At 40.2% G+C, this 26,040-nt stretch overlaps 1 protein-coding gene across 2 annotated transcripts in view; it reads left to right on the top strand.

The window, feature by feature from the left end:
- Positions 1 to 1,207: 1,207 nt before the first annotated feature.
- The window catches only part of igsf9b (immunoglobulin superfamily, member 9b), a 37,288-nt gene continuing 12,455 nt past the window's right edge, over positions 1,208 to 26,040 (top strand). For both annotated transcript variants that reach the window (XM_061730850.1, XM_061730849.1), the window contains exons 1-6: positions 1,208 to 1,755; positions 7,394 to 7,489; positions 9,635 to 9,841; positions 24,384 to 24,530; positions 25,406 to 25,557; positions 25,730 to 25,847. In XM_061730850.1, coding sequence (XP_061586834.1) covers positions 7,429 to 7,489; positions 9,635 to 9,841; positions 24,384 to 24,530; positions 25,406 to 25,557; positions 25,730 to 25,847 — 685 coding nt within the window. In that variant the 5' untranslated portion in view covers positions 1,208 to 1,755; positions 7,394 to 7,428. The remainder of the gene's footprint in view (positions 1,756 to 7,393; positions 7,490 to 9,634; positions 9,842 to 24,383; positions 24,531 to 25,405; positions 25,558 to 25,729; positions 25,848 to 26,040) is intronic.

Genomic DNA, 26,040 nt, shown 5'->3' with positions numbered 1-26,040 from the left:
GGGTAGGGATGGACGGTATGGACTAAAAAATGTATCATGATAATTTCTGGCATTTATCCTGATTACGATAAAAAAAATACCAATACAAAAACGTCATCAACGGGAATTTATCTTTATCTTTATTTATCTTATCAGGCTCATGTCTTTCTTTCTTTCTTTCTTTCTTTCTTTCTTTCTTTCTTTCTTTCTTTCTTTCTTTCTTTCTTTCTTTCTTTCTTTCTTTCTTTCTTTCTTTCTTTCTTTCTTTCTTTCTTTCTTTCTTTCTTTCTTTCTTTCTTTCTTTCTTTCTTTCTTTCTTTCTTTCTTTCTTTCTTTCTTTCTGTCTTTCTTTCTTTCTTTCTTTCTTTCTTTCAGGCTCATATCTGTCTTTCTTTCTTTCTTTCTTTCTTTCTTTCTGTCTTTCTTTCTTTCTTTCTTTCAGGCTCATATCTGTCTTTCTTTCTTTCTTTCTTTCTTTCAGGCTCATATATTTCTTTCTTTCTTTCAGGCTCATTTCTTTCTTTCTTTCTTTCTTTCTTTCTTTCTTCCTTCCTTTCTTTCAGACTTATATCTTTCTTTCTTTCAGGCTCATATATTTCTTTCTTTCTTTCTTTGTTTCAGGCTCATATCTTTCTTTGTTTCAGGCTCATATCTTTCTTTCTTTCTTTCTTTCTTTCTTTCTTTCAGGCTCATATCTTTCTTTGTTTCAGGCTCATATCTTTCTTCCTTCCTTCCTTCCTTCCTTCCTTCCTTCCTTCCTTCCTTCCTTCCTTCCTTCCTTCCTTCCTTCCTTCCTTCCTTCCTTCCTTCCTTCCTTCCTTCCTTCCTTCCTTCCTTCCTTCCTTCCTTCCTTCCTTCCTTCCTTCCTTCCTTCCTTCCTTCCTCTTTCCTTCCTTCCTTCCTTCCTTCCCGTACGTTGTGCATGGATTTAAAGCAGAACCATAAATCAGCTTTGCACAAAAACGTCATCAACGGGAATTTATCAATTTTACAGCGAGATGACAAATTCTTGCTGTGGGGAATTGTTTTCACGGTATATCGTCAACAGTAAAATATCACCCATTCCTAATACTGAGATAGATTTGTGAGAGCATACCTGAAGTTTGAAGTTTTATTTTGAAAGCTGAAACAGGAAATGGCATGACTGCACTCTGCCACTGGCTTGTTGTCTTATTTCCCACAGTGAGTGTAGTAGTAGTAGGAGGGGGGTGATGATCACAGAGGTGGGATACCACAGGGACTCACTCAAACACAGGACTCCGACCAAACAAGCTCTCCTTCCGACCAGTCTTGTGCACGTTTGATGAAAAACGCGCACTACCCCCGCTGGATGTCGGAACTTTGAACTTTGCATATTTATGAAGTCAGCCATAAATACGCAAGCAAGATTGGAGACACTTCGGACAAGTTTGGACTAAATACCAGACGTAAAAGGGACTGCGTGGAAAGTTTAAATGGATTTGAAATGTGCTGACTTCTGACAGATTAAAGTGGTTCAGGGTTGGGATTGTGCTCACACGTTTGCTGGAAGTCCGATATCTCATGGATGCTCAGGGTTAATTTGATTTTCCCTTTGATCTCAAAGACGGACCGAGAAAAATGTGACTACCTTGGCGCTGTTAATCTTCCTTTTAATTCTGCGTCAGCTTTTAAACAGCTTCTTGATGAGACAGGAATGCACTGCTAAAATTGCCCTGCAAGAGGAGACTAAAAAGAAGAGCATCAATGGATTGAAAGGTTGGACTTTCATTTCAAGTGTTAAGTGCCTCAAGCAAGGTAAGGTGCTGAGCAGAAACGTCCTCTGCAGGCCTGGTTAATATAAACACAAAATCCTCACACATATTTGGTTTACCAGTGGGATTTGACATTTCTGCGTTGTTTTGCTATTAAAGTTTCAGAGTGACTGCCACTTTTACTGTCTTGTGTTTAATATTGGATACAAATTTAAGAAGCCATAAACTTTTTGGCCACTAGACTAGACTAATGTCCATTGATAAAATATGGTCAGAAAAAGAAAGCACTGTACACATACTTGTAATCAACCTTTTTTCATTTTAAGTCATTAAGAAAGATTGAATTGCCTGCAATTACCGTCAAATCAACACAGTTCCTGGCGGTGAAAACAGTAAATTGATGTTTTGTAAGGGTCCCCCTCTCGCACCCAGCATCAGACTCCTTGACTATGACAAAAGATGCACCTGTTTTGTTTGATAGGAGAAGTGGGTGGTGACAGAAGGATGCACATTAAAATTCACTGTAGGCGTGCAGAAATTAAGGGCGTGTGGGTTTGCTGTTTAGTTTTTTATGTGTTTCAGTTTATCATCCTGTTGTTCTGCATGGTGCAATGCGAGGGACCAAGGCTGCTTTTTATTGTTTTACACATAGGCGTGCGCCTGGTTTGCATAAACTGCATGCAGATGTAGCTTTTCTGTTCCCCTTTCTTTGTTTTTGTTGTGCTTTTTAATACTGAGGAAAGTGATGCATTGAGGCACAACACAATGCATCACTTTATGGCTTAAATTTGTATCCAATATGCTTAGTGTCCCTTGTGTTTAGAGGATATTATACTGTACAACACAGCAATCATCCATAATTCTTTACGAGCCTGCAGGTTGGCCGACGTTTTAAGTGTTCTTGAAAAATTTGGACTATGTTTTGACATATTCTATTTACTGAAATGAAGTACCATAGTAAAAAAATGCATTTTATCTGATTGGCCTTTAAAAAGCATTACAAATCTTTATTTTTTTATGCTGTTGCATTATTTACCCAGTGACAGCTGCATTTGGAAGTAATTTTGCATTTATTACCCTTGAAGTCAATGCTGAACAGCATCATCAAGTCAGTCACGTTCTTTGTGCACTCTTAATGACCATTTTACACAATAATCATTCGTCATCTGGATAGCTTGGACATTTCACTTGGTTTTTGACATTATTTTAAAAAAGAACACTTGAGCGTACCCTCAAACACCTCTTGTTTTACCAGAGGAAATTGATTGTTCTGAGAAACAAATTATTCATGAGCTGACAGTGGTTATTATAAAGCAGAAGAGTTTGCAGACTTTCATAGTGCATGCCAGACACTATACTGATGTAAAGATATATATATATATATATATATATATATATATATATAACATAATGTAAAGCCAATGCAGCACACCACGATAAATGATCTACTATAGTTCAAATGTCAGTTGTATGCTTTAGAGGTTATTAACTTTGTCCCATTACAAAAACCACATCAATGAAGCACTTTTGAACCTGTTCTGTAGAAATCCTTCGTGTGTAATTGATATCCAGGTCTTTAACGGATCTCCAGGTTTAAAGATGGATCCAGTCCCATGCATCCACACCAGACACTAAAGTTCACGACCTCAGGTTTCAGGCTCTTGGTTCTTCATACCATTTTGTCTTGAGAGTTGCTTTATGAGACAGACTTGCCCCTGAGAATTGGGGGCAGGGAGAAACAAAGACTCAGGATTTACAAGAATGATGTTAGTTGCTTTGCTTTCACTGAGCTACGTGAATGTGGATCATTCTGGAGGGTGTGGGTGTGTGGTGGGGGGACTTAAATGACTCAACTCATGCATGAAGCACATGGGTGATTTATTTGTGTAATCTGCTGCATTGTTCAGTTGCAGCAAAAGTGCCAGGAAAGGCAACTAGCAGAGTTTGTATATGTGCGCGTGTGTAATTTGAAAACATTGCTCAGTAGTAATTAGGGCCTGTAGTGCCACGTGTTTGTTTATCAATGATCACTGTGTTAACCCATATACAGTAGACTTTTCCCAGGGAGACTGGGACTCCACTCCCGAGCTAAGTCTGTGCTTATTCAGCTTATTTCCTGTAGTTAATATAAATGTCAATACCGTTTTCTAACTGGGTTGCTGTGCCAAGGATAAAATCCATCCATTGATCGCTCTGTTACGCTAGCTGGTACAACCAGTCAAGATTTTTGATTCTTTCCCCTTTTAATGACTGTGAATGCAGTATTTGTGCAGGTTTGTGGTCTTTGGTTGTATGACCGTGAGCATTAGTTGAAGTTGTCAAAGTTCCTGTTGAAGTAACACTTGTAGTTCCTGTAGCACACAGGTTTTGTGCGAAGGCCGTGGCCTGTCAGGATTACGAGGATAACTCAGAGAGTAATACTATTGCTTACCAGGTGTGTATCTGTCACTAGCATCACGGATGGACCCGCTTAGTTACTGAGGGATAAGCACTTGCTCTCATACACAGTAGGTCAAAGGGCTCATGTCATAGCCTCACGTGAAGTCGACATCACAAAACCACCACATTTTTCATCCTGCCCAGTGCAACATATTGCAAAGCGCCCCTTTACTTTACTCAGCTTATTAATAATAATGATAAAGTGTGGAGGAGCTGCATATGGAGAGATTTGGGTTACCTGCTGCTACAGCTGGCAGGTTTCAGACAGCTTCTAATGTGGATTTCATAGTTTTTGTGCTTGAATGAGTCTTGTTGCAGTTCACATTATGCAAATACCTTCATGAGAGTGTATGCATTAGACTCAGTCCACATGCTCACATAGCAGCCAATCTCCACATCTGTAGAAACTGATTCATTATGCAGGTAGGAAATACGTCTTCCAGGGAAACCAAACAGAGAGGATTTAAAAAGACCTACCGGTACATATCCATATTTCTAGAGGTTGTCTCCATTTCTGAGAGCGTGCCTGTTATTGCATCTGATGCAAAATAAATACATGCAAAAAATATAAAGGAATGGTTTATGAAATTTCATTCACATGTTTTGGTAACACCTTTTTTAATGACTATTTTAATCCATATGAACTTTAAAGCGTTTGAATGCTATTATTTTCCTTTTGAGTTGATTCATTATTAGAGTTGTCACGGTGGAAATGACAAAACTAGTTTTCACAACACTAATACTCTTAGACGATACCCCAAAGTTGAACAAGTCTGTTGGCGTGTCTCGTCTAGAACCAAGCTTTCCAGACAGTAAAGGATCCATGCTGTCGCCACCAAAATAAATGATGGAAACCCAGTGGACAGGCTGCTGTGACATGATTTGGCCAGTGATTGATCATTGCTCAGATAGATGACAGTGTCCTTGATTTGACTCACCAGTTTGGTCTCTAATTCAATTACACTATTAACACTCAAAGCAGAAGAGCAGGATTAGACTTGGTGTTACAAATGTACCATCCAGGAGGCTAAGTCATGACTAGATCCAAAGCAATTTGTGTCAATGAAATCCCACAAAACACTGGACCATCACGTGTGAACATGCACGCTCTCAAGTGCTGAAGAGGGATTTCACTGTGTAATGTTTCTCTGTGTGTGTTTTTTCCCCCGTTTTTCTGTTTTACTGGACTGCACAACCTTATTTAAGTCACATGAAAGGGTTAGCGTTTTAGTGTCACAACTTTTTGAAATCTAAAATAGCGAGGAGTAAAGCAATACACATATTGGACACCAGCGTTGTTATTTTAATCATTGGAAATTAAAGAGAACGTGTCAAACATAGCTGCTTAAAGGTTATCATGTGGTATTGTCAGACTACAGTCAGATAAAAAGCAAAAGGTGCTGCTTTTAAATGCTGCTTTCCTACAGGTTTTGACTTCAGTACTGCGACTCCCTTTGAGGTCTGCTCTGCTACATGCCAATTAAAGGGCTTTGCTCTGCTCTGCTGCCCGAGGAAATAACCTGCTTGTCTCCGTCTCCTCCTGCACCTGCAAACAAAGCCTCCCCTTCCAGTCCTCCCCCGTCTGTCTGTTGCCACAAGACAGTCGCACTGTTTATTGAGGATGCACAACGCAGAAGGCGGGAGGAAAAGACAAGATGTGTCTTGAAATTGTTTTAGGTTACATGAGGTCTAGAGAATTGCAGATGAAGTGTGTGTACTCTGGGGGGGTTTGCTCATTAGTATTGCTGTCTGTTTTTATAATGACAACAAAAAGTAATGTGTGACGCCATTGATTGACTGCTGGAGATGACGTACAACAACTGGACTGCGCAGATTTCTTTCTTTATCTTCTAAATGTATTATAAGAGTGATGTCTGTTCCAACACTCCTCAAATGCAAACAATAGTCCTTCAGTGAGCTTTATCCTTTCATTTTGTAAGCATTGCGCTGAAATCATACTGCCAGGACAAAAAAAGAAAAATACTGACCACACCCTTAATTGTATACCCCCGCCTTCTTCCTTTTCGCAGCCTCGCCTTTTCTTTGTTTTGTGGGGGGAAAAGGCACCGCAACAGTTACTGCAATGTGCTGACCCCATAAGAAAGAGTTTCCCTATGGTCTCGTCAAGGAGACAAGTGTATCAGTCAGGGGGATAAACACCTCTGTCAATGATTCAGTTGCTCAGCGTTTGTGCAACTAGAGTCCAACTATCTATCTGCTCTCTAGCGACAGCTTCAGTCAAATTTGCCTAAATGAACCTTCAGTAATACGCTGGTATTAAGGACTGAAAGGAATGACTTCAGGGAAGGTTGTGAGGACTTCCATTATAATTGGAGGGCAGCAGCTTAAATGCTCCTCCAATCCAATTTGAAGTGGTGGGCCTCACGACTGGATTCAGCTGTTTATACTGTGGAGCTGGAACACAATTTGTTCAAGTGGAGTCATGTTTGTGGGGCTCATTAGGAGATGAAAATCCCCATCACATATGAGTGTGCTGGTGCACTCGTACGAATCGTTTGACCAGTTACGATTCCGGTAAACCACACCTGAAGCTGTCGTTTGCTTATCATGTCCTGGAGTGCCTGGATTTTTGAATTAAGATAAACTCGTCATCCAGCTGGCCTGGTATCGTCATGCAAGTTAAGTTCCTTTTTTTTAAGCACTGGTAATAGGGTAACATCTGGAGTGTGAGGCGCGTCTTTCAATGTCGTTTGTGTCACCTGTCAATTGCTGTTGGCCTATTAAGTGTGAGACGAGACCTTCTGGATGAGCTGCACCGTTCGCAAGCAGCAGGTTAATCTGCACATACAGTACACTTAGATCCTTGTACAGGTGTTCTCTGTGGTCACGCACAAGCATGCATGCGCACACACACTTTGACCGCCTTTTAGCAAGCAAACAGGATACAGGATGCACAGTCTGAGCATGTCTTACTGTCTTTTTGTAGCACTTAATGGATTATCTTATTTAAATGTAATCCAACCACAGCTAAGACATGGCATTTTAACAGAGATTACAGTTTTCAAAGACCCCACTTATTTATGAACTAAAACACATCTGGAATTTATTTTTTATTTATTTTTTTATTTGGGATAATGAGTTGATGTTAACTTGAGGATTACATTTGTCTGAGGGGGGATGTGAGGGATGATCTTGTGCTAGTGTGTTTCTGTGAATCCTATAGCTACAGTAGTATATTTGACGAAGAGCAAACCAGATGTGTGGTCTCGTTTTCTCGTCAGATTGGGAGATGTGTGAAGGAGCGTGACGGACGGCCATGGGACAGGAGAGACGGTGGCTTCAGGCTGTCACCGCTGTTGTAGCCATCTGTCTCATAAGTAAGTATGCTGATGCAAATTGGATCCACTGCATACATTAACAGTACATTTCAATATTTTGTCTTTCTTAAGTTTTTACATTATTTTGTACAAATGTAATGGACATTTTCCAATGAACTTCTTTCTATTATTACTAAACATTCATCCTGTATACCTGTTATTGTCATGTATTGAGCATTTGATCAGATATTGTAGAGTGATAAAAAACTGGCAGTTATAAATCTTATTCTTCTAAACTGAATGACAGAATAAAACATTAAAGGCTGGCTGGCACACTGTAGAAAATGTGCATTGATTGGGCTTGTATGATAAAAATCTTCCCTGTTAGATCACATGTACATGATTTACATCTATTTCATCATTAATATCAATTGTACTAATTATTGGTGAATATTTGCAAATGTACCTCCGTCTGTGTCAGCTGGTTCACAGTTAGTCCTCAAAAAAGAGATGATAGAAGAAGCAAAATGAGATCATGCATAAAAGGGTGTGTTTCAGGTCATACAAGTGAACATATGTGTTTCTGAAATTTCGATAGATGGGACTTTTTTATTTGCAAGACAGCCCTCTATCTCCCCCGTGTTTCACTGACATTTCTTTGTATTATTTTGACAAAAGCTCACAGTAGATCACATATCGGGGTCATGAAAACCTAGATCCCTTGTCATAGTGAAGTTGTACAAAGTTGCTGTCATATGTTGCAAATGTATGCAGACAGTCAACACAAATGCCATAATGCATTGAGCAAAGCTCTCTTGCTTTATGCTGGAGAGAGTGAAGGGGGTGGTGGGGTGTTACGGCTCAGACATGAGTGCACAAAAGAGAGTGGGGCCAAAATCCAACTTAAATAATATTACTGGGTGTGGATTTAGATCAATCCTGGATTTATTTTACCCCCAACCCAAGCACACTTTTGCATGTGTGCGCTCGTGTTTGTAAGTGGGGGCGGGGGCAAGTTGTGGGATTGATCGTGTTGGTCTGCAGACCATGTGTGCACCCCAGGGGGTGGTGGGAGGTCGGCTGGAGCAACCGCAGAGAGAGTCCTGCTGCCCTGCATCAGAGTGTGACCACCAGCCCCCCCACCTCCTCTGAGATTAAAGTAATCACCAGGCCAAATGAGTAGTAGAGCAAACATTGGCTCCCCGTTGAGCACACATGGATGGCAGAACATGGCACTGTATGTGGAGGGAAACTGAGAGACTGCTCCAGGTATCACTAATGGGATTGCTGTTTGCAAGCTTTTCAGCTATACGATCTTGTTACCTAATACCACATGATTATTGTACATGGCCTCTGATGGCTAGGCATTTAGCAGTCTGATGAAGTCATATTCAGGAGCTGCTCTGAGATCAGTTTCTATAAAGCTTTTGTGGATCAGTGACATCACTTGTTATGACGGTTTCTCTGCAAAAATATCTCCTCTTTAAACTCTTGCTGCTTATGTCATAACACTCTCTGATTAAACATTAGTTATTTTTCTTTAAACGATAATGATAAACAACTTTTACATAAAAGAAACAAACAAATTCAATATTGATCTAGCTTCATTTAAAACTTAACCTGTCTTTAAAAGGAGCCCGACTGTGTTTATTTTCACTTTTAAGGCTGAATTATGCTTCTGCGTCAAAATGACGCCGTGCCTACGGCGTGTGGTTTGGATCGACGCAGAGGACACGCCGTCACCAGCGCCGCCAATGACGTGCACCTCCCGAAAATTGTAACTACGCGTCGAGGAGACGCAGACCAAACGCAAACCGAGATGGCTGTGCATTTCCGGTTTCCGGTTTGAATCAGTAGTGAACTTCCAGGGCTCTTTTCTTCGTTTATATGTGATTTTTTTTTGTTTTGGTTTTTTGCACAATAGTTGTCCTTATTTCTTTGATTTACTGTGACCGGAAAAAGTTGGATAAACCATTCAGAAAAAGATCGCTAACTAGTGGCCGCGGGGGGTACTGCACCGCGACCAAATGGAGAGACGGAAAAGTCAGAAGGGTTCAGCACGGCGTCACGGCTGCGGCGTGTGCTCTGCGTTGGTGTGACGCAGAAGCATATTTCAGCCTTTACTTGAATTGCCTTTGGCTCTGTCAGTAAATGTCCCTACTACATTCAGTGCTTTATCCTGGTGATATGTTCTTTTCTTCACAGGTGCATCTCAAGGTCTGGCATCGTTGGTTCATGCCAGAGAGGGAGGCTCTGCTGAGCTGGATTGTAGTCTCACTCCTACATCCAAAGAAGCCACGACTTCAAACCTCTTTCCCTTGCACGTTGTGGAGTGGGTGCGTCTTGGTTACAATGTCCCTGTCCTCATCAAATTTGGAGTATACGCGCCTCGAGTTCATCCTAACTATAAGGGTATGTGTTATTCAAATGATTCAAGCTTTGAACTCTGTTCAGATAACTGATGAAGCACTTGTTACTCAGGTGGCCATCATTCATTTGAAGTAGATTTGTAAAATCTCACTTCAGATCAGGACCATTTTCGCGTTAAAAGTTGTTTTTCTTTTCTTTTTCTTTCAAAACATACTGAACCCGCTGAATAAGTCCCCTTTTTTTTAGCATCCCCATAGTGGACTGGGAGGTACAGAGAACACAGAACTGGAGTTATGTCTAGTACTACTATTACTTCTTTTCAAGAAAGGATGATATTGCAACATAATCTATGCTGGACCACCATTTCCGATAGGTGTGTCTTAGATGAAGGTGGATATAAAGAGGCTACACTTGTACTTGTGAAAACTTGAAGAAGGGAAGTTATTGAGTGAAACAATAATACCCCAATGCACTGTCCCTGTAATTACGCGTCGTCTTGAGTCTGTGTTTTCGGTGTGCATTTGTACGGCAGGGAAAAGGGGAAGGGCGAGAAGGGACGTGTTTTAGTGGCAGCAGTTGAAGGGGGGTGGGGCAGCTGTAGTAAGATGAAAAGGGATACCAGCAACGCTGCTCACGGGGGGATTAGGAGTGTAGGTGGGGGCTTTCTTGTCTGTTGACAGTGTTTTATTAGTATGCTGAGGGGTGACCCAGTAAGAGGAGATTGTTGTGCTGGAAGGAGGATAGATGATGCATTGGGAATAATGGGAGTTTTCTTGTTGGAGCTCTATAATCCTTTCATTGTCTACCAGAACACAAAAGACAAAGAGGGGTATCACAACCTCCTCTTGCTTTTCCAAAGTCTACAGGACTGCTAGGACACCCAAAACCCCATACTGTCCCAACTAGGTCACTGAAATCTACTGCAAGCCAGTTTTAAAAGGCATCTGCATTTGTTCCATGAGGGCTATAGAGAAATAAACTGCTAGATTCAGAAACATCTTCTTCAGAGGGGCTGAGCTGCAAAGAGGCCACCACCCACACCCCCCATCCAACCAACCAAGCAACTTAATTGCAATTACCGTGTTTACAAATGTTAATTTTGTTCATACAAAGTGAGATCATCACTTTACTTCGGTGAAGTAATTTGATACACAAACACCCATCATAAAGTGAATAAAAATGCAGAGATGAATCTGGAATGTTGCAATGTTTTGCCATATTCATGCTGTGTGTGCATTTGTCTGGTCTGAGCTTTGCCCCTGTCTGCCTCAGATCCTCATATCTCCCCTCCCACTGCAGGCAGATGGCTGCATGTGAAGCGTGTCAATGCTGTGGGTCTAATGTATTCTGCCCTCAAATTAAAATGATGTGGGATTTCAGATTTAAGCATGAGACGGTGATGTTGTCTGGGATTTCCTGATCTTTGCCTCTGCTTGTTGAAGAACAAGAATTGGATAGCAGGAATTATGTACATTTTAAAGGTAAAGATCAAGAAAGGCCATAAAAAATAATTATGGGCATTACAGATATTTATATACTTTAGTTTAGAGTGGGTGGAGTGACAGCTTCACACAGGGTGGCTTGTCGGTTTAGGAAAGTGAAGCAGTGCTTCATTAGAAAAAAAGTGAAGCAATTGGCATTAAATTAACAGATTTAATATATAGTTTTATCAAATGTTGATGATGATACTTTTTTAAGTTACATACATTGTATAAGTAAAAAGTTTTTTGAAAGAAGAAAATGCTTTCAGATAAATTCAGGGGAGAGTATAATATTTAGTGCAATGCAGTGGAAGAATGGAGGTAAAGCAAGAGTACTTTCATATTTGTAGTTTATTGTTGCACATATTTGAAATGTGCATTCTGTTATTGTGATTCCCAAACACCTCTGACTTTTTCTGGTTCACAGTTTTAGCCCTTGTTTGGACCAGGTATTAATAACCGTCTTGAGTGATCCGATCACAAGCAGGCAGCCTTCCATGCAGGTGTAATAATACCCAGGACTCATTTGAGGACACATTGAGATCCCATTACTCAAACCACATTTGGAGGTGGACACTTTTAGCAGAGTGAATGAAAGGCACCCTGAGCTACACTAAACAACCCCGTACTGACATCTTTTGTGAAGGCAAACGGACATATGCATTTAGGTAACAACGGTGGCGTATTAAAATCAAAGCAAAAAGCAGGAGGTAACGCAACTGTGGTGTGTTGTCAGTTACTGTGTAGTTTCAATGTGCCCCGTAAGCTCTTGTTCTTGTTGCTACTTCTTACTGACAGGAAGGGTTGTGCTTTTTTTTTTTTTTAAACCATCTGATCATGGTCTGAAATAATGACCAGTTGTGACTCGTCAGATATATTCTGCTTGCTTATCTGAATTTACAGTAGGAAATTAAGATCCGATGACAAGTAATCACTCGAGATTCAAATTAATGCCAGACTTGCTTAATGCTGTCTACTTGTGATCGATTTACTCATGATGGGTGTTAATACCAGTTCTAAACCACTAAGTTTGTCCTAATGCTGAATAATGTAAGATACTTTGGGTTGGCCGTGGATCAATTGAATTCAATTTTCAATTCAATTTTATTTATATAGCATCTATTACAAGAGAAGTTGTCTCTAGGCGCTTTCCAGAGACCCAGAGCATGACCCCCAAGCAATTATTACATAAACATAACATAAACAATAGCAGGTAAAAACTCCTCTAGTGGGAGAAATATTAAGCCAAACAGTGGCAGGGAAAAACTCTTTAGGAGGGAAGAAACCTGGACCAGGACTTGGCTCATAAGGGGGAACCTCCTGCCGGAGGCCAGCTGGGCAGAGCAGGAAAAGAGAAAACACAGAAAGGAGAGACACAGACACAATGGCTAACTGGATCAGCAGATCAGGTGTTTGTCCTCTAACTCTAATCTTGGCTGTTTGATTCCTAGCCTCACTGTGTGTTGTTGAGCTTTGGTGGGCTTATTTTGTTGGACAACCTTTAGCTTTGATTATGGTATGCATTTCGCATGACATTAAGTGGATTTCCATGACACTTTTTCAAAAAAGTGACAATCCTGAAATTGTGAAAAGGTATAGCTGCAGGGGACAGGGGTTTCCATTGAACGGCGTTTTTTGTTTTATGACTGCAGGTGTCCTAAAATCTCGTCCTGTGAGACTTCTCTTCAAAAAATAGGAGAAAAAGGTCTCAACTTTGAAGAAGATGGTCAGGAACATCTTAAGTTTTGGACAAATTATTGTGACTGTTGCTACCATTGTTGCAAAATTAGTCAACAGAGGATGAAAGGTAGTGGATGGTCATTCAAATAATAATTTAAAGGCATGTTCTTATATTTTGCAGTAATGCATGATGATTAAGTTGTGTTGTGTCACAACCACATTGTATTCATGAAGCCTAAAACAGCTGGTAACTAGATTTTGATGGCTTTGGAGTGACTGACCACATCACATCCAGTGATGGTGGAGATGTGCAAATGCAAAAAAAGGGTTTTCATTCAACTTTGGTGCTAAACTGGACTGTCATCACATCTGAAAAAACACCTTGTGAAAGTGTAAAAAGGTTTTTGTGACATTTATAATAATGAATTATAATGACTTGGATTTATATAGCGCTCTTCTAGGCACCCAGAGCGCTTTACAGAAATCATTATTCATTCATACACATTCTCTCCAGTGGTGGTAAACTACATTTGTAGGCACAGCTGCCCTGGGGCAGACTGACGGAAGCATTTGACAGTTTTTTTTAGGGGTGTGCAAACAAGGGTACCTTACGATTCGATTTGATTTCGATTATTGGAGCTTCGATTCTTCGATTCCTTGATTATAACGATTGTCGATTCGATTCGATTATTGGTGCCACGATTCTCCGATTATTGTGATTTTTGATGCTTTTTTCCATACAAGATTGATTTTGTCTTCATCTATGGCTACATTTGTAAATAAATAGCCAATCAATTAAATCAGTTCCTCTAACAACACTCATTAAGTAAATAACAAGGTTTTTTGAACATTTGACATGTATTTTTCAAAGACACAAAATAATGTATTTTATGACTATGTAAATATTTGCTCTTTGACTTACTTAACTTTGACCAGGGAAAGCTGCACTTGCATGAGAGCTTCCTCTATTGGCGGAAAACACTGAAAACGGTCAAGCCCTGGATTTAATGAGTTCATTAATTCAAGTAAACAAGATATGTACTTAGTGTAAACATATCTGCCATATTTCAATTAACAATAAGAAATGTGCATTCTTGAAAATGAAATGATTCAGCAGCTTATTCAGTCTGGAATCTGGATAGGATAACTTAAAAATGTTTTTTTTTTTTTTTTTTTTTTTTTTTTTTTTTTCATTAATCGATTTCAAATCGTCACATGACGCATCGTGATGCATCGACACATCGATGAATTGCACCCACCTCTAGTTTTTTTCCAAGTTCTAGATGTTTATATTATAGATTTGTACTTGTGATATTTAAGTTTTGTCCTGTTCTAGTGGCAATGGAAACGCAACTGTTTTTTGGAAGCGCCTTTGCAATATCATAACACTTATGCAGATCAAAACTTGCACACCTTTTTTATTGCCCCAAAATTGTACTAATGATGGGATAATTGGACCTCTGTATGAAGTCTTTCCACATCACAAAGCACATCCCAAAGATTGTTAATGGGTTAAGTTCTGGACTTTGCGTGAACGTGATGTCTTGATAATCTCTACAAGTAGTCAGCTGACCTCATTTGTGGGCTAGTAGTGTTGCTGAGCCTAGACCTGACCAGCTGAAATAATAACACTGCTTACTCAGGCACTGGCCATGATGGATGCATCACTTCATCTGCTGTTCTTCTTACCCTGAATTCATAAGTGGCTTTCTGAAGGCAACACAACCATTGAGTTCAAATACGTTGAATTGTCTTTGCATTGTGAGCGTATTTTACTTTTGCTATCAAACATTGCTGATTATCTTCGGTTAGGTTTCATCAAACTTTGAAGTGATCTCTGATCATGATCCTTCAAGATTCTTTTCCAAACGTGTTTCTTATTGGTGTGAGGGGATGAAAGATAAACACATTGTAAAGTTCTTTGTAGAACCTGGAGAAGACAGTTTATAAGCACCGATGAGTTAACATTTACTCTAATATGTAATACTAGATTCATATTTCCTCCTGTGTTTCTTTGGTTGACTTGAGGCTTTACATTACCTCACAATAGAGTAAAAGCATATAGAGCATTCCCAGATGGTGTCTGTCCTCTGTCTGCTGTTTTGTCTCATCCCACTGATGCTCTTAGGAGTTTTTAGCAACCAAGATGAAAGAACCTCAGCAAGTGATATCCTGAATTCTTGTCCATTAAACCAGCATTTTCTGATATGATATCGGGTGTACTTGAGATTGCATGTTGTACTTGAAGAGTACCATGACTACACTGTGGTGATCCTCCATCAAAACCATTAAACACCCGGCTCTCTAGGTCTTAGAGACTGTCTCCTGTGTACCTCTTTTGAATGAGGATGCTATGGACACCTCTAATCCCTGTTCTTTCCTCTTTCATACCCAGCATGCCCTGAAGGGCTGAACACTAGTAAGAACCCTGCAGAGAGGAAACGGTCAGATAAACTGTGACTGACACTCCATTATAGCCAGTCTGAGTTGCATTTGTCAAGACAATATGTTTAAGTCTTGCAATGTCAGGATGGTTTACTGTAGCAGGGTGAGATCAAATGTCTCGTGTGTGCTGATGTAAATGAGTTGAGACTGAAAGCAGGGGAGTCTGACCTGAGGTTAGAACGACAATGGGAAACACCCCAGACCTCGGCAGGCTTCTTTCACACTGTCAGTGTGACCCCTGATCGCTGCAGAATTTAAAGCCTGCATATGTTACATATTTGCACCAACATATTAATACAATAGTGAACTAGTAACTAGTGCAAGTAATTAGAAAACGTTGGTAACATTGAATAGCTAAGTTTAAGGGAATGGGATGCTAAATCTCTTTCTCTCTTTCTACATCATCAAATCAAAAAGTATTCTTCCAAGAATGTGAAACTGATCCCTGAACCGTTCCTTCTGGATCAGATTATACTTCATCTTTGGAAGCAGTAGGCCACAACAAAGGCCCCATAATTACACCAGCTAAAAACAAAAAATCACATTGATGTTTTTTTAATACCAGCCTCAGCTTTTATTATTGTACACATTTGTTATGGAGTTGTTTAGATAAACTTGTGCAAAATCTTAATCTCAAAATAATTTTTTCCCATCCAGACTTTTAATTACGAGGATCCAGCACCAAGCTTTTGTACTGGTGTGAGAACTGAAACACATTTTCTCCTCAAAGACGATGGTTTACCAGTATTATCTCAGGTTTTGATAATTGTTTGGAAAGTTCTTAACCCAGTTGTAGGGTTTTTGTAATTACTTTAACCCTTCAGATCTCAGTAACATCTTCTCCATGACTACATAATGTATCTTTCAACATGGCTGTTTTAAAAAGAAAAAGAAACTCTAACCTATTTTTATAGTTGAATCCAAACGGCAACAATTTTACTTCCGTATTGAGGCCAATGGAGAAGTAGCAAAACCTGCAGTTCCTTGACTGACTGCTAGAGGCTGTCTCCAAAATCAGCTCAATCGCCATTGACTCCCATATTAAAATGTTCAACTTTACGGCAGAGATAAGGAAATTTAGAGCCTATTTTTTTTGGTCTCTGTAGTTAGTTTTCACATCCATGACAACTCTGGGGGTGTGAGATTTTTTTGTGTACCACATCATTTATATAAATCAATTTCTAATATGGTGCATAGCCTTTTGATTGACAGGTAGATTTGCCAATAGTTAATCATCAGTAGTTTGTACTAACCCAACATCCACTAACCACAGTGGGCGTTTCTGATTTTGCCACACGGAGGACTGAAGCATCCGTCAACAACTCTGCAGCTCCTTCATTGTGGATTGGCTGAAGGAGCTGGTAGCCACAGCTAACTTGGATTGACATAAGGTGGATGTGTTCCTCTTGGCTGGGCTAAATCTTGCTAGAATCATTTTAAAACCAAATATTTAATAGCAATATATTCAGACAACTATTGTTTCCCCAATTGTCTGTCCAACTGAACAACAACATATTAGTGTAAGCATTCTCTGATCAAAACCAAACGTCTGTGGTGAATAAATATGTTTGAATAAATATGGCAGTCTCAGTACACTCTAGTCCAGATTTAAATTTGAAAGATTTCAGTATTAAAACTCATGCACCAAAGCTAATGCTTGCAATAATTTAAGTTGCTGCTGTAGTGAATTTCGGCACATGAGCTTTGTGTGCTCGTTAGTGCAGGAGGTTAGCGGAGCTGTACAGAGTGAGAGGGACAGAGTTAACTGTAATCTATCTCATGACAAAGAGCTATTCATAAGAGGGTTAAACTGATTAGTGGGTTGCAGGATTGAAGAGAGAAATTTGGGGGAATGGGAGGGGTGAGCTGTCAGAAGCAGGGGGCCAGGCCCAGACTTATGATTGTATTCAAATCAAAACACATCCCATAATGCACCTCTGCCCGGTCCCTTATGCACATACGGATGGACAAAGGAAAGCAAAGCTTATGCTTCTCCAAACAAAAACAAATCTGTCTTCCTGTACAGATAGCTCTGCTATTGTATCACTTGACATTTCCAGTACTCGGTGTAATAGTTGACAAATGACATTAAGTGACAGTGAGAAGCCACCGTTAAAAAAAACAACAAAAAAAACACAATGATCTGGAACAATAAAACCGTTTTATTAAAGACTTGTTTAGAAATGGATAAAATGCAATGTACATGCAAAGAAAGTATTGCAAACATAAGTTTAGTCAGATATGAGCCAGAAATGTATTCGTAAAAAAAGCCTTTTAAATGAAAATGATTTCACTCCTGGAGAAAAAAATAAAACAAAGCATTACAATACATTACAAAAGAGGAAAAGAGTAAGGGCTAAAGTACAAGATCACATGAATGAGATTCCTGCCACTGTGGCAGGACTCTGACAGCTGAGTTGCTACACACTGGGTGAGAACCTGACTCCCTAACATGAAGAGGCTTCATCTCAGAGTTCAAACAACACCGGTGGATTAGCGTTTCCATTTTCTACCCTTGGCTGCACTGCACCTCAACCTGTTGGAAACAAGGACTTGTTTTAAGATAGGCTAGAGCTGTCATGTGATAGCCCCTGGATGAGGGGGGCAGTGAGGAGGACGAGGACAGACATGGGATGAAGCAGCAGTTATTGTTTCAGCAAGTCTTTCTGTTTGCCATAGAGTGTGTTCCCTTGAAAAAGATTCGTGGACATTGTGCTAATGTAGCACTGGGGGGTGTTGATGAATGGGTCTGCTGGAGCACCGGGGTCAGAAAAGCCTTACTCTTATTGGTTGTCCGTGGCTTATCGATGCACATAATTTGAGTAAACTCCCTGTAACCTCTTGTTCAGTGCAGTTCAGATTTCAGAACAGGGTAGCTTTTCAATTACTTTTTTTTTTTTCTTCATTTTTTTTTTCTCTCTGAAGTTCATTTATAGCAGCATATTTGCATTTTATGTGCTCTTCAGGCTGTAAAATAGACATGCAGAGATGGATCATTTTGTAGGGCTGAACCCAGTGCCATCTGATGCAATATTCAAATTAAGATAAAACATTTGTAACACAGTGTTTTGTCTTTCAACAGTCTGAAAAGTATTTTATTTCTCTCCCTCTCATTAACTTCTGTCTTTCTCTGTTTTTTCCTGGCTGTTTGTGTTTTTTCTCTATCAAAATATCCTTTTCCACCTCTTGTAACTTTTCAAATATGTGACAGTAGAGAACCTGCCCCCAGACTCACCTAAAAATGGACCCAGCTCCCCCCGTGTTTGGTTGTGTCGTGTTTCTACAGCAACTGGATTTGAATCTAAACCTACAGCCCGGGCTTTTCTTGGTCTTGTCACTATGGCAACCTGAGAGCACGAGGAATGGGAGGGCTGCCGTCTTTTTGTACTGATGGACAAGAGGGAGGCGACAGGAAAGAGTTAACTGTTTGACAGTGAAACCTTCACTGGGTGGACTGGGGAGGAGGGGGCTCAAGTCTCTAAGGGAATTTTGAAAATCAACATGTATTCACATGTGCTCCTGGGACCAATGGGATCACTCACATTTCCATAGGCTGCATTTTAAAGGTGCAATTAGCTCCACTAATCTCTAAGTATCCCATGATGTGTGCCCATTCAAGGATTAGTTAAACGAAAGAGAGTGATGCACATGGAAGTGTTTTTTCCTCTTTACCTTGACTGGGTGAAAAAAGGTTACAAAATAAATGTGTAGATCTCGATGGATCCCTCTTTATGAGATGAGAGTATGATGCCTGATGTTATCTCCATACCTGTTATCATTTACCTGCACAGTTCCCAGAATGCCCAGTTGTTAAAAAAATGCTGACCAAAAGTCAGAGGCCTTCATTTAATGGAACTGAGCATCACCGTTCTAGTGCTTGTTTGCCTTTAAGAGGTCAGTCAATTATTAAACCTAACTATAAAGCACAGCAACAGCCCCACTCTGGAATGCAGGGTTAATTGTTAGTTATTGTTGCCTGTCTTTACTCTCAGTGTGCGTTTCACCCAGGCCTAAGGCCATACACGGAGTTAAAAGAATGTCCTTGCTTCCAGCCTTTGCTCCAGACACGACTGTCTGGAGGTAAACTGCCATGAATAGTGAGAATACCGTGAACATTGATTGTGTTGCTTCAAGGCTGCAGGATATTCAAGAACTGAGGCTGTACTGGATACGTGCTATGGACCATATAATGGCAACGATTACCTTTCTATGATTTAATAAAACAGATATTTTCAAATATATTTCAATGCAATCAAATGAATTTGTTAATACCAAACGAGAATGACAGAATGACTCCTCACAACTCCATGTTTACTTTTAAACTGCCTTGGCTGGGTCTTAATGGACAACGTGCCCCCACCCCGCATGCATCCTCCTGTCGTTTAAAGCCCTCAGAGTGAGGGGCCAAAGAAGAAAAAAAAAGGGTCCATTGAGAAACTGAATAAAAGGAGAGGGTATACGCTGAAAACCAGGCTGCAATCACCAGGCAACTGGCAGATCAAGTTTCAAAGCCTGACAAGAAGTTGTAAGAAGTAGAGAGAGACGGAGAGGGTTCACTGTGCTGGGTGTGTGTGTGGGAGGGAGATGTATGTGCTTGGATGTGGATCAATCTCTGTTTTTGCGGCTCTTCACACACTCGTTCCCAGTGTGCATCTGCCATCCACATTTTTTGTCTCCTTCATTTTACCCCTGTGAACAAAACACGTGGTCCCTTATGTACTGCCATAGATTTTCCTTTTTACACTTAAAACTAATACATTGAAAAAAATATCTCAAACATATTTTATTTATGTTTATGTTTTGATGAAATGGTATTCATTAATTTATGGCATGCTCATTCTAGTTCACCACCCAAACCCTTAATGACAAGCCTCGATCTTCATCCGTCATCCTGCATATCAGTCTAACCATTACTTCAGTGATTCATGTATTTAGGCTCCACCTCAGGGCTGCTGACTTTCCATCGTGTCAGCGAGGGCTGGGTGGCATTGCCATAAAATTCAAATCTCAAAAAACTTTCCCTGATATTTGTGTCAAATAACTTTGATTGGATTTTTTTTTCAGTTAACATAAAATTGATGCAGAATATCATCCAAAAGCATTTTTTTTATATATTTTATTTATAGTTTTTAAATTTTACACAAGGAACAGTCCACAACATGAAAACAAACATCACAACAGGAAGAAGAAGAAAAAAAAAAGGGGGGGTGGCTGCCAGACAAGTGCCCACAGAGAAAACGCACAACAAAACTCTTTTGCGAGTGGAAAACAGAATTAGGTTATCATGTCCCGCACTGAGCCAGAAAAAGGACCCCAGACTCTCTCAAATCTGTTTTGCCTGTCCGAGCCATGCAAGCGCAGTCTCTCCATCTGAATGGCTAACAACATTTCAGTGAGCCATTGGGTAAAGGTGGGTGGGGTGGCAGACTTCCAGGTTAATAGAATGCATTTCTTAGCCACGACCATCCCTAGCTGCAGAGCAAGCTGTGTTTCCTGCAACAAAGCATAAGTCTCGGTGGAGCATCCAAAGATGGCCAGTTCCTGGTTGAGCTGAAGGACTCTGGAGTAAGCCTTTGACAGCAGGTCAAATATAGCTGACCAAACATTGTGCAATTTAGGAAAGAACCAAAAGAGATACGCTAGTGAACCCTCGGCAATATGGCACTTATCACATACAGGAGACACAGATAGCAAAATATGATTTAGCTTTGTTTTGGAGTAATGCAATCTGTGAAGTACCTTAACTGAATTAACCTGTAGTATGAGTTAATAGAACAACAGTGTATCTGAGACAGTGCTTCCTCCCAAAGTTCTGCTGATATTTCAGAGTTTAAATCTTTGGCCCAAGCTTCCCTGATAAAATCAGAAGAAACTGGATTAGTAAAGCAACTTACAAGTTTTGATACCAAAAGCATTTAAAGAAAATGTTTTATGATATGTGAGATCAACCAACAATAATACCCAAAGGGGGGGAAAAAAAACAGGAAACATTGTAAAGCAAAGCTACACCTTCTCTAGCTGTGTCACTATTTCATCTCATGTCTAATAACTGGGGCAATACTGCCCTCCTCAAAATATTTGTACCTCAGAACTTCAAACTTGGGATTTAAACGTCAGCGTGAGAGTTTGCAGGAATGTGAACTGGTTCTGGTTTTTCATAATGTCTTTAACAACAATTTGCACTAGCTCAGATGTATTTGAGAAATTACTGTGCAATTTGTTAAAGATAGAATCTTAAGTAGAAGTAAAGCTGAAAGAAATTAGCTTCTGCGGCTGTCGACTTGACCAGGTTATTCCCAGCCTTTCACCCAGAGAGCTAGGATAGACTCCAGCAGATCTCCATCACTCTAAATAGGTTTAAAATAAATGATAGATGGATGTAAGAAACTGTCTTTGACAATTACTTGTGTTTCTCTGTGAAAAATGCCAACATTTGACAGAACCACATTTTAAAACGTGTAGAAAAACATTAGTGTCGCCTGTCCGGGGTCAGCCCTTATTTTCTGAAATTCAAATTTAGCCCTTTTTTTCTTTATCTTTTCAATAGTCCTCACTGAAGAGTGGTTTCTAAAGCTATTCGGTTTATTCATCTCAATGATTCATGGTGGACGTGGAAAGCTCTAGTAAACATTGCAGTAAATTCTGATTTGATTTTCCTTCCCCAAACGTTGAATTAATCTCGGATCATGATTGCTTCAGATATTTTGGGACAATATTTTTTCCTTGAGGATGACTGTCATTCCAGGTTTTAATAATAGATTGCAACTATTAACTGGGTTTTAGTGGTTACATCAATCAATCCTTTCATGTTTTGTTTGAGTAACATCTTTTCATGACCACAAGACTTGTCTTTCAGCAAGCTTGTTCAAGGACTGAGAAACTAGTTACATCAGCTACAGTTAAATACCTTTAAAGATGAATCTGTCCAGAACATTTCTTATCCATTTGCTTAGTTGAAGGTGGTTTTTATGACCAGACGAATTATTTCTTTGTGTTAATGTAAGCGGAACGGAAGAAGCTTACACAGAAAAACTGATAAGAAATGATTTTAAAAGATGAAACTGACCTAACCTACTGGTGCTGCTGTTCATTTTCACTCTCTGCTGACTGACTCTAAAAAACACACCCTCAGGGATGAAAGACAGATTTCTGTGTATGAGGGAGATGATGATGTAAAGATCTTGTCTTTCACAGACTGAGGACATTCTGCCGTTACGTAAATGCGTAAGAACACGCACAATTAAATCTTAATAGGGAAGCAGTGCTTTAAAGCCTGGCACAAAACATCAATTAACCAGTCACAAAAACAAATGACTTTCAATGAGCCATTACACAGAACAAAGGCTGGCCCGTGAGCTTCACTGCTTGTTCTGTTCGTCAGCAGTCACAATTTAACAGACTTCTGCTTAAACTGAACCACACCTGTTATTAACATTGTCACAAGCCCAGTATACCTTGACTTATACTATAAAATGGTTCTGGTCAGTCCTTTAATATTATTTAAAGTCCACAATGACGAAGCTGGCATTTGTCGAGCTTTATTGATTTTGATTCTTGTCAACGAACTTCAGATGTGCAAGATTTTGCCAAAAAAACGGGAAAAGTCTGTGTTATTGTTGTAACTGCAGGGAACTGCTGATGTCTGTGTTTACCACTGACTAACACTGATCTTGGTTTAGTAATTAGGGCCCGAACACTTACAGTGGGAAGGCCCTATTGTATCTGTAGGAATTGTTTTCGTTCTCGTTTTTATTTTTCTCGTTTTTCTTCCGACGAAAGGAGGGCCTTTTTGCCCCCCTAAACGTACCCAAAAGTCACTAAATTTTGCACGCAATCCAGGCCTGGCGAAAAATTTGATATTTAATGGTTTGCAAAGCGGGTATAGATAATGGATGGATGGTTTGCGTTAATGGGCGTGGCCTAATGGCTCAACAGCGCCCCCTAGAAAACTTTGTGCCTCAAGCCCCACAATACGGTTTGACGTACATGCACGAAAATTGGTACACACCTGTATCATGTCGCAACTTAAAGAAAAGTATATTGGCCGAAACCGAACAGGAAGTCGGCCATTTTGAATTAATCGTGTATTTTTGGCAGAATTTATGCCATTCCTTTGGCCGTTAAAACGGCCCGAACCGTAACGTGCACCCAGGTGTGTTATACATCAAAATGCGTCTCGATCCTGTGACGACGCGCATTACTTTTCTCAGTCAAAAGCGTTACCATAGTAACAATAGACGGCAAAAAGCGCGCCCCCCTTCATCTGATTGGTCCATATCTGATAGTTCCTACTTTCTGCCATAACTTTTGAATGGTTTGACATAGAGAGTCGTGGGTGGTGTCATCTGACTCGGTTTTGAGTCCTTGACTTTTATTGGTGAAAATTGCACGTGTGAGGGCCCGTTCATCGCTGCTTGCAGCTTTAATTTTAGATCGTTTTTTTTCACTTCACATGAAAACAAAAGCTTAAATTATTCAAGTCAGATCTGTTTGATTTGCTGAGATCTTCTTAGAACTGCACATCTCTTGTACCTCTTCCACAGTTTTTTTTTTAAATCCCACTTGTGATTATACAGTCATTAGAACTGCAGCTGACCTCCACGCGTTTCCATTACATGTGATTATCGAAACACTTGTAAAACCACCTTGTGAAAGCGTAAAAAGCAGGTTCTTTACAGGTTTTCCTCTGTGATATTTGAGTTTTGCTGAAATCTAGGGGTATTGGAGACGCGACCAGTGAGTTTGGATTTGTCGTTGACTTTGACTGTGGCCTTTGTGACACTAGATGCCTGTGTCCTCTCCATGATAAGCCCTCTTCCTGCATATGCTGACTCTGCCTGTCTGTCTGTCTGTCTGTCTGTGTGTGTGTGTGTGTGTGTGTGTGTGTGTGTGTGTGTGTGTGTGTATATGTGTGTGTGTGTGTGTGGGCTGACCCCCGTCCTCTCTTTACCCTCCCACCCTCATTCTTCCTCCCACAGGGCGTGTGTCTCTAACCCGGGGCGCCTCCCTTCTGCTAGAGCGGCTGACCCTGGAGGACGAGGGCTGGTTCGAATGCCGCATCCTCCTCTTGGACAGCAAAACTGACGACTTCCAAAATGGCACATGGACCTTCCTCTCCATCACAGGTGCAGCACTGCGGGGTTTTGCGGAGTCAAGAGCTGGTCCTGTCTTCGCTCAGCGCCAACTCTTTATTTAGAACAGCTCCAGCATGGGGCCTGGCTAGGACACTTACGGCCCTGGAAAGCTGTTTTATTGCAGTGTGTTAGCGTTGCACTGGTTCATCTTGTCTCTGTGAAGAACAGAACAGTACATGTGTTGCAGAAATATACACATGCTTATCCTGAAGTAGAGTTAAAAGTTCTGAAGTAGTTTTTTGATTTGATTGTACTCCATCAAATGAGGCCTGCACACCCTGCATTAAGCTGTCACTGTTTCATGCATGTATTAAATATCATGTAAATACGTTGCTTGGGAACATGCTTTGTAGGCCAAAACCAGACTTGACACAGATCATTGTTTACAGACAATGCTCACACTTGTCCTCCAAAACTCTTTCCAGTGCAGAGATTGCATATATTTCTAACTTAGATCGTTTCACACTAGAAACTCTGGTACTGTTGTGAAGTAAATAAAAACAAAAACACCCCCGCCCCCCCAAAAAAAACAGTTTTATGTACACAACTCTTTTAATAAACATGTATTTGTCCATTTATGGGGCCTCCTTCTATTTGTGTCAATGATAATTTTAAAAATCACTATAAACAAACTTTATAATGCCAACTTTTCAGCTGTCCTCCAGATAATTTCCACACTGTACTTTGGTCAGCTCGCTGAAATAAACATGATAAACTTGTGAAGAAAATATATTGAGTTATATCAAACCTTTTAAAATGTGAAATGAAGCTGCCCCATTTCAAAAGCTATTGGTTGATGAAGCTGAAATTGTTTTTGTTCCGATTTGATCATGAAAGTGAAAGCATTTTCTTCTGTGTTGTTCTAGCTCCACCTGTGTTTATTAAGACACCACCAACTTTTGTGGAGGTTCTGCTTGGAGAATCGCTGACTCTAAGCTGTGGAGCCCACGGCAACCCCAGACCAACCATTGTCTGGCATAAAGATGAGAGCCCAATTGAGAAACATGAAAAAATTAAGGTGAGGAAGACTGGCATATTTGCAGTATTCTGATAAAATACTTAATTATTTTCTGCATGAGCTGCAGCTTGTATATTTATTACAAGTGAACTGCTTCTTTGTACTTTCCATGACTGTCACATCGTTTTCTTTGTAGTTAATCATCATACTCTTTTCTTTCACCCCACTTCAGGTGCTCAATGGGAGTTTGTCTTTGGCCTCTGTCACAAGAAATATTTCAGGAGTGTATAAATGTCATGTATCCAACTCAGAGGGGAACCTGACCCACTACACCGAGCTGCAGGTCCAAGGTCAGTAAATCACCAGAAAAAGATCAAAATCTCTGGATGTATCACGTGAAGAAACAGCGGTGACGTCTATTCGACATCCCAGCTTTTCTTCAGACATGCAGTTGGTTCAGTTTGAGAAATACCTTGATGTACATTGACTATACTGCCCCCTGCAGTGCAATGACTTAAGATTTACCAGCAATCATTAATGATC

Source organism: Cololabis saira, chromosome 9 (genome assembly GCF_033807715.1).
Source record: "Cololabis saira isolate AMF1-May2022 chromosome 9, fColSai1.1, whole genome shotgun sequence".
NCBI classification, from domain to species: domain Eukaryota; kingdom Metazoa; phylum Chordata; class Actinopteri; order Beloniformes; family Belonidae; genus Cololabis; species Cololabis saira.
This window is presented reverse-complemented; position numbering and strand designations above follow the sequence as displayed.